The sequence below is a fragment of the Berghia stephanieae genome, chromosome 7 (assembly GCF_034508935.2).
Source record: "Berghia stephanieae isolate SIO BIC M18660-M18661 chromosome 7, UCSD_Bste_1.3, whole genome shotgun sequence".
Lineage (NCBI taxonomy): Eukaryota > Metazoa > Mollusca > Gastropoda > Nudibranchia > Aeolidiidae > Berghia > Berghia stephanieae.
This window is the reverse complement of record NC_088366.1, coordinates 26165701-26184180: the sequence shown is the minus strand read 5'-3', so window position 1 is coordinate 26184180 and position 18480 is coordinate 26165701. Positions and strand designations below refer to the sequence as shown.

At 35.3% G+C, this 18480-nt stretch overlaps 1 protein-coding gene across 6 annotated transcripts in view; it reads right to left on the bottom strand.

Moving 5' to 3' along the window:
* Positions 1 to 17349, bottom strand: part of LOC144976955 (uncharacterized) — a 34156-nt gene extending 16807 nt beyond the window's left edge. Inside the window, exons 1-11 of one of the 6 annotated variants that reach the window (XM_078921599.1) lie at positions 17207 to 17349; positions 14669 to 14790; positions 12976 to 13130; positions 11910 to 11988; positions 10841 to 10878; positions 9837 to 10022; positions 8279 to 8420; positions 7334 to 7362; positions 5546 to 5584; positions 2635 to 2700; positions 596 to 643 (exon numbers count right to left, since the gene is read on the bottom strand). In XM_078921599.1, coding sequence (XP_078777725.1) covers positions 596 to 643; positions 2635 to 2700; positions 5546 to 5584; positions 7334 to 7362; positions 8279 to 8420; positions 9837 to 10022; positions 10841 to 10878; positions 11910 to 11988; positions 12976 to 13052 — 704 coding nt within the window. In that variant the 5' untranslated portion in view covers positions 13053 to 13130; positions 14669 to 14790; positions 17207 to 17349. Of the gene's footprint in view, positions 1 to 595; positions 644 to 2634; positions 2701 to 5545; positions 5585 to 7333; positions 7363 to 8278; positions 8421 to 9836; positions 10026 to 10840; positions 10879 to 11909; positions 11989 to 12975; positions 13131 to 14668; positions 14791 to 17206 lie in introns of all 6 variants that reach the window. The other 5 variants (XM_078921598.1, XM_078921600.1, XM_078921603.1 and 2 more) reach the window with 5 other exon arrangements.
* Positions 17350 to 18480: the final 1131 nt, after the last annotated feature.

Below are 18480 nucleotides of genomic sequence, written 5' to 3'. Positions count from 1 at the left end.
CAGGCGTATTGGGTTCAGCGCTGAACCGCTCAGGTCGAAGGAATCGTTCCATGTTAAATGTTGAATAAATTGTTGTGAAGCTAGAAAGTAATTCGAATGATTGCCATGCAAAATATAGGCTTTATTCAACATTTAAATCGACATGATCTGGAAAGAAATTAAAACACAAAGAGTTAGACAATACAGTACAGACACAGATCAATTACAAACATTAAGTGACAAATAGAACTATCTCTAAACAGTAAACAATATCATGACATTATTATTATTATTATTATTATTATTATTATTATTAGTAGTAGTAGTAGTAGTAGTAGTAGTAGTAGTAGTAGTAGTAGTAGTAGTAGTAGTAGTAGTAGTAGTAGTAGTAGTAGTAGTAGTAGTAGTAGCAGTAGTAGTAGTATTAGTAGTAGTAGTAGTAGTAGTAGTAGTAGTAGTAGTAGTAGTAGTAGTAGTAGTAGTAATAGTAGTGGTAGTAGTAGTGGTGGTAGTGTTAATAGTGGTAGTAGTGGTAGAGTAGTTGTATATCATCACACAGATTTTCCTAAAAGAATCTGAACAAATCATATTTCTTGAATTTCTTCAATGTACTTACAGAGCCTGTTTGCGATATGCTTCGAATTGGGTGGGCATCTCATAATTGCTAGTGGATAAAACAGTAAACAGAAAATTTATTTAATTTCAACATATTGTCTTAAGGTTTATTACGCTCAAAATAATATGCATTTAAAAACGATAAAAAATCTGTGTATCCTTTTTGGAAGTATACTGGGTAGTAAAATGCAGAATGCATTTGTTCAACAAACGACTTAGAAAAGAGAAACCATAGAGGTTTTAATGGTGGTTGCAATATTTTCAGATATATTTAGTGCCAGTAAAAAGAAAGATGAAGGAAAACTATAAAATTAACATATTATACACAATTAGAAGCATCCAAGAGAAAGAGATACAAAGGGGGGTTGTTAAAACAGACACAGCAGAATCAGGTGCAAGAACAGTCCATCAATGTTTCTTGCAGAAGACTAGAGACAGGATCCAAGCAGGACAAAATAGTCCCATTCTAGGACAAGGATACAAAGCCAATTAGTAAGGACAAATGATTTACAAATGATCAACATTTAAAATTGAATTTAAGGCTTATATGACATTAAAGTGTCAATATGCTGTAACATTTGTAAAACTAAACATCAGCACAAAAACATAGTCTGTTTTTGATTATTGAAAATGACAAAATACACTTAAACACCGCGATTGTTGTAGCCTATATAAAAGTTTTCAGCTGGTGATTTTACTTGTCCAATCAAAGACAAGCGACAATCTGGATGAGGTCGCCCTAGTATTAGACAAATTCGTTTGTCAAAAAGCATTCCTTTGGCCAGAAATATTGTATAAGTATTTAAACAAGCTTCGTAGTGTGTCGTAAATGTTAAATTATATTGCCTATCGTGAAAATTAAACTTTGAAATGCACTTAGATCATGGTTTGTATCATAAATTCTGTGCATGATTGGTAAAAGCAAAAAAAAATGTAAAAAAAAAAAAAATGGGATAATGACATCGATTTTCTCTCTGTGCCAGTCAATTGGATTCAGTAGTCTGATGTCACGCTGCCCGGCAATGGCGGCCATTGTGGTTCTAAACAAAGAAAATTATTACTTTTTATTCTTCATGCTGGCTAAAACTTTTCATATGCCTAGTGATCAGAATGTGTAAAAGTCAAAACATGATCAAATTTATGGGGTTTTTTTCCTCTGGATACGCTTTTATGCTCGCCGGAGAAATATTTCATACGGGCGTCCGCCATTGTTCCGATAGTTTAGAGCCAGTGTTACTAAGATACCATGCGTCATTAGGAAGGAAGTGACGTTACGACTGTTGAAGAGTATTGGGTATAAAATACACACAAGTGGCAAATAAAGATTTACAAAATAAATTCTGCTTTGTGAGTCACTGGGTCAAAAAGACCAGAAAGTGAATGTGCAAACAAAATTCTTATGAATTACAACAACAAAAAATCGCTTGATAAAATTGTAAACATTAACATCACAAACTGAAAGAAGAAAATTCAAAGGAAGCAAAATGTATCTAGAGTTCTGAGAGTTAATATCCTATTAAAACACATTGATTAAAAATGTACAGAGGGGGGGGGGGGGGGGGGTGTGTCACTTTGACCTGCTAGTGACATTAAAGATTAAATAGACTCGACTGTAACACAATACTACAATTAGGATACTTCAACACTGCATCGCCTATAAGCTCCATTTTGTATTGATAACAATTGTTAGTCAACCTTGAAAAAAAACAAAGTTCCAGTAATTTTTCCGACTAAACATAACTTGAATCCACGATCATTGCTTGGGTAGATAAAGGGACCAGAACAAAAATTCTACACAGATTTGAAACAGAGTTAGCATTGGAATAAAGTGCTCTACCAATCTGTTTCATAAGAGTCCAATTATGGCTTGGGCTTGCTTTATAAGCAACTGGTTTTAAATAAAATACAAGAGGCAAACTGAACATTTTTCATATCAAATATCAAGTGTGGTAAATAGATGGTGATGATGATGATGATGATGATGATGATGATGATGATGATGATGATGATGAACAGTGAAAGTGAGATGAGATCACTTACACCCGTTTATCTGAAGCACTCTTGGAAGAGTTAGCTTGGATGATGGGAGGGGCGAAAATTTTAATCCTGAAAAATATATTTTTTCAAAGAAGTGGTAATCACATTTATCTTTGTAATTCATTATTTGGGATGGGTTTTTTTTTTCTTGCTGCTTTATCTGGCACCTTTTCATACACATTTTTACAGATCTTTACCCTTTCACTACTAGGTGGACCGGAAAATGGGATGTTTCTATATAAAGAAACCCGCTGAAACCATCTGAAGTATGGGAAGTGGGCAGCAGTGGGTAGAAATGGACACCAATGGGGAGTGCACCTGGGACTATGGGAGGAGGATATCAGAGGGTAATGAACCTGGGACTATAAGAGATGGATACCAGTGGGAATTGAAGCCAGGAGTACAGGAGGTGGGCACCAGAGGAGAATTAACCTGAAACTATAGGGGGGTGAGCACCAATGGGGAATGAACCTGGGACTATGAGAGGTAGATAACAGTGGAGAGTGAAGTCAGGAATATGGGATTTGGACAGCAGTGGGGAGTGAACCCAGAAGGGTACTTCTTTTTTCCGATTCCTCCCTTAGTCCGAGGTTCATTCTCTACTGGCATCCACTTCCCATAATCCCAGGTTCATTCCCCAATGGTGCCCAGCCCACCTCTCTTGAAAATCACAGTACTGATTGAGAATTGGATAGATACAGGAAGCAAATTCCAAACAGTTGGGCCAGATGTGGCAAAAGATCTATCACCTTAAGATTTCAATTTCATTTTTGGTATTGATGGCAATTTAAGATCCTGCAATCTCAGCACTAATGCTGGCTTGAATGGGGTTAGTAGCTCTGTTACATAACCTTAGGCAGTTTTGTCGACCAAAATGAGGAAGTTTGTTTCCAATTCTCGCTTTAACTGGGAGCCAATAAGGAGTACAGAGCAGATCAGTAGCGCTGTTGAATTTTGATTTTCCAATCGCTAATCTGGCTGCCCTGTTTTGAACTCTCTGGAGTTTATCTATCTTCACAACTGGAAGGCCTACAAGCAAAAGAGTTGCAATAATCAAGATGGACTAAAATCAATAATGATACAACTGTATAGTGGTCTTCTCACGATAGACCCAAAAGAAACAATAATTCCCCTCGTGATGATTAACTCACTCAACCCTAACACCGACTATATCCATAGTTTACCGGGTTACTTTTACCCCATGCCTTTTTATTACATTTTTCTGAGACAAATTATAGGCATCATATCAAAGCTAATGTTTTTAATTTTTACATGTTAACCCTCTCGTGTTCAGATTCTTTTTGGGGGAGTAGATAATGAGTTCCCTTTATGGCCATGTCAATCATATAGATATCCTTTGATGATATAAGCCTACTCTTTGATATCAGTAGTCGCCTTTTCGTTTTCTACGGTCACTCATGGCTAAACTCCGCCCAGAAACGATTTCATAGGTCCGTCCATCACCAAATTTCAAACTTTTGTTCTCATGAGTTCTTAGTTTTTTGACCGAAGAACGATTGGCTACTGAGCATCTTGACCCTTCAACGATTGGTCATTCTGGCAGCCGTCAACAATGAATTGAATCATCGTTGAGGCAGTGGAAGACGGCCATGGAATAGTTGCGTCACAATCGCCACGTTGATGAATAAATTACCCAGGCATGGTTGATAGGTAAAAAAGCCAAATTATGTTCTAGTTACATTTGAAACAAACAGAGTATATCACTGACCTCGTCTCTTTGAGATATAAAGAATGATATAAAATCAAGAAAATCGGCCGATAAATAAAAAAGTTGCTAAAAAAAGCTAAAATAAACAAAAGCAATTTTTAAAATCAAATTTATTCGTAAAACAGTTGGTTTTCAACCGATTTTTATGAAACAAAGACCAATGTACTTCTTTTTTCAAGCTGATTTCAGCAATGTGACTTTCAAATTCCTCAGAATTATATTTTTTACTTTTAGATTTTAGCTTTTAGGCCTACTCAATAAGGTGTTATATTCCTTGCATAACAATAGCGTAATACATCGACGGGGAGAAGCGTCTTTGTTTCGGCCAGCTGGATAGATAGCCTGTGATTGGTCGAAGACTTTGAGACGCTTGATTCACAATTCTACACAAATGGACCCTGGCGGTCTATCAAAGAGGTGTAACAAATTTATTTACCGACTATTTTTCTTGGTGTTAAAATTACAAAGTAATAATTTCGCATCAGAAAAAAATAACTCTGAAGTTCCTATCTCTTTATTGCAATAAAATTGATACCTCGAATGACAAAATCGACCGACAAATAAGGGAGTTATAAATTATTCATAATATTTTTTAAAGTTTACAATAATTGTCTTCAAAGTCATTTTTCATCACCAAAGTCGTAATTTTTTACCAATTTTTACCAAACAAAGTGCAATGTCAATGATTTTCACCCGCATATAAAATAGGATCCAAATCGCAATTTCTGAAACATATTTTCTTTTCTGTCGGCAAATGTATAAAAATCAAAGCTGAAAACACCCTGCGGCAGTGACAGGGCCTGTCATTTCCTTCACAACGATTGGATTTTACTTACTGAGGCCAGTCTTGACTACCCCGCCCATGAATATTTGGCCGTTGTCGGTTTTTGTCGGGTTGAATCTTAAAGAGTTAATGGTAGTTGGAATGAAAATATCTATGCATATGCTCATTTTTAATACATTTTTTTTTCCAATTTTGAAAAGTAGCAAAAATCTCTAGGACTAAGTGAGTAAAAAGGAACTTTATTTTTTAAACTGTGTTCTCGAATATTGTCATGCCCTTTTCTATCATCTATACTTTGTTCATAATTTCACTTTTCTTCATCATCGCGTATAGGGCTAATAATGACACCAATAAAACATTGCTAATACATCACTCACGAAACTGGGAATCACAAATCATACTTTTTAGTGGCTCCATTGCTTTTCCCTTGGCTGCCTCTTCTGGGGGAGGAAAAGCAAAAAAAAAATAAATCATTTTTTAATCAGATAGTTGAATAAATGTAACAGTAACAGGATTATATCCAAAAATAGGAACATGATTTTCTTCTATGCATTTACTTATGGGACTAATTGTTTCAAAACCGGATTTTGTCAGAGTCATAGTGATACATGCGGCTATGTGGTCCTGGGTTCGAGCCTTGCTCGGCGCATAGTTGAGCCCTTGGAAAAGGTTCTTTACTTACATTCTCTCACCATACCTAGGTGTAAAATGAGTACCTGGCCGCTCACAGCACTGTCTCCGTCCGAAAAAATTGTAATATAGCCTAACAGGTGTCATGTCCCAACCTACATGTTAAGTGTTGCTGCAGGGACCCCTTGTAAAGTGCTTTGAGCCCGTTTAGTGGATATTGTACTATATAAAAGCTCTAGTTTTGTTTTTGTTTTTATACTAAGCTGCTAGAAGCTGTGGGCTGTAAAAAGTAATACACAAAAATGAATATTTATGAGAATTTATAACATTGTTTGGCTACTAACGTGTGGAATTGCATTGTAATGCCGTAAATTGCCATGTATTTTAGACTCATATGGGTCCAAAACATCGGTGAAAAATGGTCATGGTCTGGGGGTTAGGGGCAGGTGAGGCACTGATGATTTCTGCTGGCAGGCATGTACTAAAGGTAGAGTGGACAAATGTAAAACAGAGCAGCCCTGGTGGCTATTGGTCCCCTGGCCTCAGGGGAATTTCCCATTACTCAGTTCAAATGTTTGTCATTCATTATTTTTTTTTTTAATGTATTTAATCTGCTGCTGTGCGTGTTGTACTAGCATGTTGTTGATGAAAAACAGCTTGCAAAGGTCTATTTATAGATGCTCGGGAGGCAACAAAAGTAAAAAAATTCATTCCAAAATTATCTCCCCTGACTCGACTCGCCAGACACTGATGTCTTCAGGCCGGCAAGTTGGCTCGAAAAAAAATAGCAGAGGACGTTGGGTGCTTGGTTTGGGTAGGCCTAGCGGCTCTTCTCTTTATTTTTAGGAATTTGTCGTTCCCGACGACTTCGTCCAGAAGATGGCAGTGCCGGTCGGAATCAGTCTCCGATAAGGGTTATCCCTTACTGTGATATTGACAGTTACTTATGCGTGTATCGTGTGTATCTACAATGCACATATGCATATTCAATATATACACACAAATTCACACACAGCCACGCACACAGTCCATCGCCGCTTCACATAAAATACACCTCTCTGCTTATCTTTATCTGCCATCAGTATCAAGTTCCATTCCACGAGCCATGACATGCTCATAGTAGGCTACGGCGGTAGAGAAATGTAATACAGCAATCTCTAATCCCCTCCACCTTCCAACACACACACACACATCCTTGTAACATATCAATAAAGTAAATAATAATACAGTTCCCTTTATCAATCCCTGTGCGGAAATATGTCTTATGGTTTATTCAAATGGAAGACTGAAATATCCTCGGTGTCAGCTGCAGCACACTGCCGCAAATTGAGCTAGGGAGAGGTGGCTTGCTAAATAAACACAGTAGAAATTTGAATTAGGAATCTTTCAGGTACGGAGCAAAGACCATACCCCCCCCCCCCTCCAAACTCCCCATCAAACATTATGGCAATGTACGGTTTCCTCAAACATTTTTGCATATCCCGAGGAGTTTGAGGTAATCGTGCTGGAGTGTAATAAAGTAATTACAACAAAAAAAAAAACTATAGCAACTTACTTACACAGATCCTTTTGTACTAGGTCTTGGTTGCTTGAGTGAAGAAGAGAGATAGAATGAAAAAAAAATAAATATTTTTGTCATATCGTATACGTAAAAGCGGAAGCAACAGTATGTGTTCCCTAACGAAGTCAGTCTCTCTCTCTCTCTCTCTCTCTCTCTCTCTCTCTCTCTCTCTCTCTCTCTCTCTCTCTCTCTCTCTCTCTCTCTCTTTTTACACATATATCTGGCAAATCTGGTTACCAGCCCCAATGTTGCACTTTGTATTTTTCAACAAGCAAAAACTTTCACCTATGTTGTAACCTCATTGTATTACACCAAGGTCATTGTCTGGATTATCCGTCACTGTCAAGATAAACCCTTAAAGAGAAATTTACTCAGAGGATGAATACAGAGAATTTAATTAAATTTAATCTAACAAGAAAACTGAGAGTAAACTAAAATGAAATGGATTGCATCAGAACATGGTAACGGGATTACTTGGTTAATTTCCAAGCAATTCATAGTGCTAAATTAAAACCAACCGTCTCTGCTATGGTAATAATTTTTTTTTCTACAATCGTTTTCTCAACACCACTTGATTATCTAATTCATTAAAATTCTAAATGAGCTGGTGCATCACCTAGCCTGTGGTATTTTCAATAAAACAAAATATTGATTTAATTCTTTGATTTGCAGTTTCATGAGTTTATTCTCGCATAAGCTTTTATTGACCTATACACAGAAATTCAACTGACTAATGTGTTGGTACCACATTTGTTGATTATCATTTTCTCCATTATACTGGTTCATCCCTCGGAAAAAAAAATAGTTTGAAGATAAAATTATGACTGAAGGATAACACAAAAATATTACAGAGATGACGGTAATGCTGATATGATAATGATGATGATGACAATGATGATGATGATGACAAGAACAATGATAACAATGATGACGATTATAGTACCTGTGGTTTAGAAGGCTTGTTATTTGTGATGTTATAATATTGAGAGCATGGAATGGCGCTGTTGTTCATGTGATGAAGGTACTTCCTGTGTGTCTTGGACCTCATCATGGATGTCAACGTATTTAAACAGATGTCATTGATTCTGATAGAATAAAACAAATAATGTGCCTTTTTAAGTAGTGATTAATCCCATTTGATCAACGGCCACAAGACTTTGAAAATCAATAGCAGTAACTGTTGTTAAAAACCAGTGTTTTCAATAAAGTGAAAACAAACATTGCAACTTTCCTCTCTGAAACACCTGAATGGTATGTCTTTGACAGTGACTTTTCTTGCCTTATTTTCCTCTTCTTATCAGAAATAGACATTAATTTTGGATGTCTCATACATCCTAAGCAGCCAACCCATGATGTCAGTAAAACAGGATAAGACAATTTAAAAATCAGAATTGTCACTTTAAAATCAAAAATTATTCTTAAAAAAAAAGAAATGAATAAAAATATAAATATATATTTCTTTTTAATGAAATAAATTTCAGACTGACCTACATAGTTATTTTATTAAAATAATTCCAGCATCAATTAAAATGATCATTAAGAGTAGAAAGTCACATGATGTGAAATCCATTAGATAAATCATAAATGTTGAACTGTTGTCACTTTATTTGAGTAAATATCACTTAATTATCACAGAGTAAAATATATAGATGAAAACATGATTACAAAAAAATAATACCTAATGTGAATCATCACTTAAAATCTGTATTATGTCGTGGTAAACCAGATGCCAAAAAGGGATTTTAACGTCAAAATGACCAGAAGTCTTAAATTTTAGTTTTTATCGCTCTTCAGATTTATTTTCATTCTTCTCACTATAGCATAAAAAATATACCCATGCCTCAGATTTTTGACATTCAATTCAGTTTTTAGCATCTAAATCATCTAACATAATGGCATTTTGAGGTGATGGGTCATAAATTAATTAAATCTTATTTCTAGTTACCTCACTTGACAGTATTCTCACAAATTCCTTAATTAACACTTTCCTTTGCCTAACATTAAGATTTGAGATGTAAGCCGCAATTTGCTCTTTGGACATAAGCTGTGACAAAGGTGGTCAGATGAATTGTGACTCATCGCTTTAGAACAGTATTCAGTATTATGTCAGGACGGTTCAGATGATGAAAATTGGATTTACAGCCATAAATATGGGACTTCTGCCAACATTTTCAATTTTATAAAGAATAAGGAATAATATCAATCCTTAAGGAGCTAAAAACAAAAATGTCGTGTCTCCTATCATTTTGATTCTAAATATACTCTTTGCTACGTGCACATACTTTTGCAGTTCTGTGACCGATTGCATAATGAGCTTGATTTAACACTGTAGTAATGGATAATATTTTGCATTTGTTTAAGACCATTTCCATTACAACAATGAGCTCATAACAATTTGGGTAATCAACCTGCAAATAAGTACACCTGGACACTTTGTCACCTGGTTCACCCCAATATCGGATTGAGGTGGCGGGTCACAAAATATACTTGTTATCACCCACCTGTCAGGATCACAGATTTCTTCCAAAACAATGGTCAGGAAAGGTTTCTCTATTTCCTCATGCAGGTTAAATGTCATCTTTCTTTGAAGTTCCTTGTCATAATTTTTATGTGGGTACTTTGCACTGAAAGTTTCCCTGTCTAGGGATCTTACAGAATTGTGAGAGGACAAGCTCTCTGGACTTTTGCTGCTTAGTGAAAAGGAAAAAAAATTACATTGAAACCACATCTTTTGATAAATCAAAAACAGTTAATTGTTACAAGAATCTAGCCTGGAATAAAACAGCCTGAAAAACTTGTCATGATTTTTTCAAATTGCCTTGACCAATACTATGTTTGGATAAAAGATAATTATATGTTACAGGAAGTTATTTTTTAAAAAGCATAACAAAAACCATAAACATGACAACAAAGTAGATTCCAGCAAAATCTATTCATGTGCCCAACCTATGATCGCCCAAAGTTTCAGACAAATAATAGCATAAGAGCTTCACCAAAAGGGAGATCCTAAGACAAAATTAGTTCCTAATACTAATACGGTCACCCTCAGATGACTAACATAAGAAATAAATACCATATCTCAAGAAAACCACTCATTTAAATCTCACTTTTATTTTCTTCATAGTCCTATATATCCAGCTAGAGCCTGTTCAAAACCATGTGACCTCACTAAAGGGCAAGGACAGATAAAAGTTCAAGACGGACACTATAAGACATTGCCAGAATCTCCCAAATAAATAATAGATTTAATGAATATAATGGTATGGGATGACATTCAAAAAGTAAACCAAATCAATTTCCTAATTGATAATGTTGCTAATCAAGATACTTCAATTAAATTACTGAATCTATTTCAAAGTACAAAATTGGTTTTGGTACAAAATGTGAAATCTTAGAAAATGAGCTATTTGACAAAATAAAACACAAAAGGAAAATAAAAGGTGAATAAAAGTATATCATTACATGTTCTATGAAACTGACTCAGAGTTCTCATTTATGCTCTTACCTTGAATCGTTGCGATGCGTGTAATAAAACGGACTCTCCTTCAAAAAGAGAAGAAAAAATAACACATCAAAATTCAATAAATGTTACACCAAAAAAATAATAGACAATCGTGATTTTTTTTTTTTATGCCTTGACGTTATGGAAATAATGTGAAAACCAAATATGTCTAAAGAAGTATCTACAGTATCAAAATTGAACTATGACACTTATTTGCATGAAGTTTCATGATTTTAAAGAATTTTGAAATAAATTTGTTGAAATTACTTAAGTAGAAACCAATTATCTAGACATCTGGCCTGAGACTGCCTTGGAGTCATATCCAGCCAATAACACTTAATATAATATCTATCACTGCCTATAACAAGGCAGCGCTGCACAAGCAATTTGATTTTTAAAATAAATGACTTACAAGTAAAGAAAACTCATCTCCCATTAACTCTCCCCAACCCCCCAACCCCGCAAAAAAAAAAAAACAAACCAAAAAAACCCAACCTTTCAAAAAAAAGATCAAAGAAAGTCATACCTTAGGCACAACCAAAAAGTATCATCAAAAACAATAGTCATAAAGCAATATGGAAAAGGCAACAGACATTCAACGATGGAAGAGACAGCTAGAGTGACCTACCAAACCCTTTAATTGACTCATTGCCTCAAAGCGGCATTGTGTTCGATTCATTTGAAAACTGAAACTCAATTTATAACCCAATGTTATGAGTCTTGAAATAAGTTTATCAGTTTTATCCAGGAAAATGAAATTTATTATATATTGTTTCCCAGAGTATGACAAACTGATATTTTATATGACCGATTATTTTAATACAAATTCACTTTTTGGCATCAAGTTTAACTTGGCATAATTATGTTTTGAGACGATTGGTCGCATAAGAGGTTGAAACATCATTTATGATCTTGATAAATCACATAGAGAAAGCTAACAGGACACACATTGATAATACAGAGTTGTTAATGGCTTATCAAATCTTATACACGAATAGGTTAAAAATAAGATGTCTTTTACACTATGAAAAGTGAACATTAAAAAAAGAAAAAAAAATCAGATAGTACTCACGCCGAAATTAAATTCTGAGGTATAGCTTCCTCCCGTATGTCTGCCAGTGCTTATGATATTTCTTGGTATAGAGTGCATTCTGTTTTCAAAAGGTCAAATAATAATTGAATTTGAGTGCAGCGATACTCAATATTTGCCACAAAAATTTTTTTAAAGAAATTAATGAATACAATGATTAGCATTATCAATAAAATTCATCAAGAGGTTGAACAAAGACAGACATTTTACAGGAGAAAGAGCATTAAGGGTGGGTTGATATTATACCTATAATATATTTATACATTTATATATTATGGATATAATAACAATACATATAACAACTCCTTATCTCTATGTTCATCACAAGTAAACATAATAAGTCTTCAATGTGTATTGCCCAATGGTTGATTTAGATTTTGATTATGTTTTAGAACTGACAAATCTTCAAACACTTATTCAAAGACGAATAATTAACAGACAATAGTATGTGGTTAAACAAATAACACATTGTTAAGCTTGATTTAATGTCTCATTTTTTTAAAAATCAGGTCTGAAATATTCTGGCCAAATTTTAACGTTTCTTAGGGGTAAAAATATTCACTGACTTGACTTTAAACCACAATTTTTAAATTCTGAAGTATTTTATCAATAGATAGTTATTCACTCTGACAATGCTTTGGAACTCAAAAATCACACAATAACTGTGTCATATTTTTGAAACATCCTGAATTGCTCTGTAATGTTGTTATACCAATATTATTAGCCCTTCATCACTTAAATTATAAGGAGGAAAAATAAATAAACCCAATATGATGTCAATCCCTTCTTGGTAGACACGACAAAATGAACATTTTGGCTTGATGTCCTATGCTTTGGATGTAGGTAGGAGTTAAATATAAAAGTAATAAGTTGTCTTAAAAGAAAATAAACATGACGAGTTACATGTGCCTTTATTTCCATTTAATGGAGTTCGTGGTAAAGAATTCGTTTGTTATGAATCCATAAACTTTTTTGCAAAAGAAAAAAGAAAACAATGCATTTTGAGCATTCAACTATACCAAAAATTTAGATAATAAAAACTACTTACCGACTTGAAAGTTCAAAAGATGGACGGCGAGATCTCCACGAGTCAGTTGAATGGGGTCTAGAGTATCCAAAACTCATTGTTTGTTTCTTGATGATGCAAAGGGTGTACAGGGATGTTCTTAACGGGACACAGGTACAGTTGAACAAACATACAGGCTTCAATGATGATGACAGCAGCGTGAATTAGAAAATAAGAAAAATTAAAACAAGTGCACACAATGATAATAGTTAAGAGTAAGATGGATTTTTTTTATTTTATTTAAAAAATCTAATTTGACTATTTGTATAAGATTGTATCTGAATTCTTCGAGTTAAGAAATGCAATTGATTATCTTTTCAGTCATTTGATCTCAAACAGAAGAGCAGGCACTTGTGCAAGATAATAATCTGAAAAAGGTGTATAATACAGTGAAAGGCAAAGAATACTATAAAGAAAACCCAAGAAAAAATTAAATATAAATAACACAGTGACACACAAAAATACAAAATAATCTGTAAAAATAAGTCTTCCTGACTGAGGATTGAACTTCAGACACTGATTGCTTGTTAACAATCGTGTCACTGTAGATACATTGGTGGTCAAATGATGTTACATTTGTGAAAAGTCAATCAAACTCTAAAGCATCCTGCCATTATCATTAAGTTGTATATTTTTAAACAACTTGTCAACACCAAAGACAGGATCGTTTATCCCATGGTAGATTGGAAAAAGTGAATTCCATTATTGCTCACATTTGAGTGAAGACAAAATACAGGACAACTTACCAATCAGTATAGAGAAAAGTACTCACTTACTTATATTAGAATATTCATGACCAGAGCTGGAACTATTGAACGGCTGAATAACTTTGAAGCAAGAAAGAAAGATTTATTTTGTTCCCACCTTCAAGAGTCAATTAGCTCCACGGAGCATATAACTAGCAGAGGGCTTATGTTTCTTAAAGACCTTATTTAACTTAATTTTCTTTTATTTCATCAATAATAAAATGTGTTACGTTGAAGCTCATTCCAATCAAATGGCAACATAGCAATATACAATTAACATTTGTGACACATAAATCGTAAATTTCATTGGTAAAGGAGCTTCAGTCCTTTATTTTTTTTAACCCTTGAAGGCCATAATGGACCAAATTCAATTCAAACAGTATAAGTTACCAGTTGAGCGCCCTCTTGAAATAACTGTCACTATCTAAAGCTAAGTATTCAAGCACAATAAGGTGAATCGAGTTTACAATCAAGAACGGGGTAATATGACAAAAGATCTTACACAAAGATAATACAAACTACCGGTCCAGAGTTTTGCCAGTACTTATCCATTCAGTTGAAGATTAATGTCATCAATTGTCTTTGAAACAAGATGAGACATTGCACCTCTCAATCATCAAAACTGCAAATCATCCTTCACACGAAGCAAGCAAGGCAAAGCATGTAAAGGGCTTAACCTAAGAATGCAGAGGCCAGAGTTTATTATCTTATCACTTAAACAGTCACTGACAAAACTCAAACCAAATTTAGCTTAATTTGATTTAAAGCCAAAATACTTATCTGCTCTGCTATTAAATCCATAAATGACTCGTATCAAAGTTGGTTTTTTTTAATGAAGGTGTTGCACTGTACAGTAATGTTTTTCTTTTCTTTTTCAGTGAGATGCATCATCTAATCATGTTTTCCCATCATTTTAAAAAGTGTGTTACCTCAAGTTATGTTTTATTCCTCTCAGAGGAATCCCTCCTTCAGAAGAATGTTATCAATCATGCATTCATCACACTGTTCCAATTTCTACATTGCAATGATTCTAATGCCAGCATCTCAGTATCTGAAAAACATTGTTAATGAAAAGAAATCAGACTTAATTACACAAAATCTAATTTTGGCACAATTGGATGAGAATCAATGTTTGACAGCAGTTAAAATTGGAGAAGAGAAGCATGATATGAGACCTTCCTATCAAGAAAATAAAAACTTACTGATGGGCTCAGCATTTTCAGAAGTTCTGTTAGCTCAGTTCGTAGAGCACTCGCTTCACACACAAAGGGATCAAGATCGATCCCGGGAGCAGTTGAGATTTTTGTTCTGACAACCTGTCTACCCAGCAGTGAATGGGTAGCTGAGAAAGTACTTTGTAATAGACTAGCGTCCTATCCAAGCAATTGCTATTGCCCATTTCACGCTATATAGAAACCAGGATAAACTCCAGATCCATGGGCCTAATGGCTCTGAAGGACTAGTCAGCATTTTTCAGAATCCTATGACAAAAATCTTTAAAAATCAACCTAATGCAAAAACGCAAAATTAAAAGTTTGGTTGCAGATAATTTCAGATACCACTTGAAAGAGGTTCAAGGCTGTGACAGGAATTTCAGCATAAGAAAATCCAATTCTATAAGTAAACACATTCTGAACAAACATCTGATGTCAACAGGAATCACTCATATTGTCCAAAATACGTGTCATATACAACTGAAAATGAAATGTCACTTATATGAATAACAGAGTTGGTAGTCGTGAAAGTTATGTCAAAATGGTGGTAGTGATGATGATGTTGTGGAAAATGGTGGTAGTGATGATGTGGTGGTTGTCGTGATGATGTGGTAATAATGATGATGTAGTTATTGTTGTAGCAATTGTCGCAGTGATAATGATGATATGGTGGTGGTTGTGGTAGTGTTGGTGGTAGTGATGTGGAAGTTGGGATATAGTTGTGGTTGTAGTAGTGGTGGTGGTAGGTAGTCATGATAAGTGGAGGTGGTGATTGTAGTTGTGGCTGTGGTGGTGATAATGTGGAGTTGGTGATTCTAGTTGTGGTAGTAGTGGTGATGATTTGGTGGTGGTGGCAGGAGTGTTGGACGTTGAAGTTTTGGTGGTAGTGATGAAGAGGTAGTGATTGTAGTAATGGTGGCAGTGATAATAATTTTATGATGATTGTAGTAATGGTAATTAGTGATGCTGTGGTTGTGGTGGTGGTTGTACTCGTAGTGGTGTGATGGTGATGATGTAGTGGGAGTTGATGCAATTGTGACCTTGATGAGGATTATGATGATGATAATGATGATGATGATGATGATGATGATGATGATGATGATGACGATGATGTTGATATGAGGGCACTGTTTGTATTAGTGGTGAGTCAGTAGTACTAGTGTTAGTAGTAGCAGTGGTAGTAGTAGTAGTAGTAGTAGTAGTAGTAGTAGTAGTAGTAGTAGTAGTAGTAGTAGTAATAGTAGTAGTAGCAGGAGTAGTAGTAGTTGTAGCAGTAGTAGTAGTAGTAGTAGTAGTAGTAGTAGTAGTAGTAGTAGTAGTAGTAGTAGTAATATAATGGTGATGATGTGGTGGTGGTTATAGTAGTGATTTTTGTTATGGTGATGATGTGTTTCTTGTTGCTGTAGTGATGGTGATGATGTGGAGGTTCCAGTTATAAAAGTGGTGGTTTTGATGATGATGGTGCTGTAGAGGTATGGTCGTAGTAGTAGTGATGATGTGGTTATGTTTGAAGTATTGATGGCTGTATGGTGACTGCAGGTGTAGTACTTGTGATTCTGATAACGATGATGTGGTGCTACCATAGCCCTACTATAATACTCTAGTCGGCCATGGGTGCTACCTATTGGTGGTTGTCACGATATAGTGGTGGTGGTTATGTGGTAGTAGTGATCATATGGTGGTTGTCGTCATAAGTGGTGGTAATGTTGATGATGGGGTGATTGTAGTGATGAGATGATAATGTGGTTCTAGTTCTAGAGTGATGACAATTTGATGATGATGTGGTAGTTTTAGTAGTGGTGGTGATGATGATGATGTGATATTAGAAGTCATCGTTGTGTTAGACTTCGTTGGGGACATACAGCTAGAAAGGGGGGGGGGGGGGGGGGGGTTTTGTTATTGGTGTATTGTTTTGGGAATAGAATTTTATCCCGGGATTGGTAGGCCTCGTGTAAAAAAGCTCTCAACAACTTGGAACGTGAAGCGGTTAAAAACAAGTTAGAGATTTTCTTGTGGTGCGTCTTAAATTGAAATTTCACATAGACTTTACCTCGGCTTGTTGGCCAGGTTTTTCAAAATCTGTCTAAAACACTCCACAGCGATTCTTGGCCTTGGTTACGACGATGCGCACAGTATTCATACTCATACTCATACACAGGCTGTTGTTTACTTAGACTTTGTTTTTTGTAAACTAAGACTAAACAAAAACGTAGTGATATTAACTCAGGAATTAATTAATGGATATCCCTTTACCTATTCGTTGCCAAAGAAGATATTTAGCTTCTATCTGCAATTCACAAAGGTCTCTGAGGCTGGCATTTGTCTCTCAACTTCAATAACTTAGGGTCCACTCTGCAAAATCGGCTCATTATAACGCCATTGTTCAAATAATAAATAAGACTGACGTAACGGACGGCACTTTATTGTGACGTATTTCCGCACCTAAATAGCGCATGAAGCATCAAGAAAAAAGGAAAATATCTGACAAAGATCTGAACAAGTGTGTATGAAAGGTGCCAGACAAAAAGCAAGAAAGAAAAATAAATGTTCTTAATAAAATATCTGACACACGTCATGTTCAACCCAGTTTATTTATTTAATTATTTCGTCTATGCATTTATTTATTTATATTTCATTCTCTATGAAATTTGACAGGATTAAAACATACGTGGTAAAGACTTGAAAAAAGGAACTGGAAGTCAGGGTTGCAGCAAAATGAAATGAAAACGCGCGTCTTTGAAGAGCCATAAATAGAGCTAGTATATTTTCTGCGCTCCTCTTTTTTGTGTCATCCGACGTGTGCATATTTGAAGGTCTGATAACCCAAATTAATGGGCTCATTGTTGTGGTGGAGATACCTTTAACCGACGCAAATTATTGTCTGTTACAACAATGTTAAATAAAGCCCACAATTGTGTTCAGTTACCTATCAGAACTGCTAATTTTGCTCGTGTGCGTCACACAGTCAGACCTTCTTATCTATCAAAAGCGGCAAAACAATAACAAACTGCGTCTTGTTCGTACCATTGATGTGAAGAACCAACAAAAAGACACAAGGCGTTTGTTTACTATTGACTACGGATACATATCAATAATGATGATGATGATAATGATGACGATGACGATGATAATGATGCTGATGATGACGATATTGAAAATTATGATGATAAGGAGGATGGAGATGATGCTGATGCTGATGCTGATAATGATGATGATGATGATGATGATGATGATGATGATGATGATGATGATGATGATGATGATGATGAGTGTTGAATGATGATGATGACTGATGATGGTCATGGAGCAGGGGAGGAGCAGGAGGAGGAGGAGGAGGATGAATGATGGTGATGATGATGATGATGATGATGATGATGATGATGATGATGATGATGATGATGAAGATGATGATGATGATGATGATGATATGCATATTTTGAGCTTTTTTATCTTCTTCTTCTTCTAGGTTCCATGCCTGGTCCAGGCTTCGGATACTGCATGAATTATCTCTCTCCATTCCTCCCTGT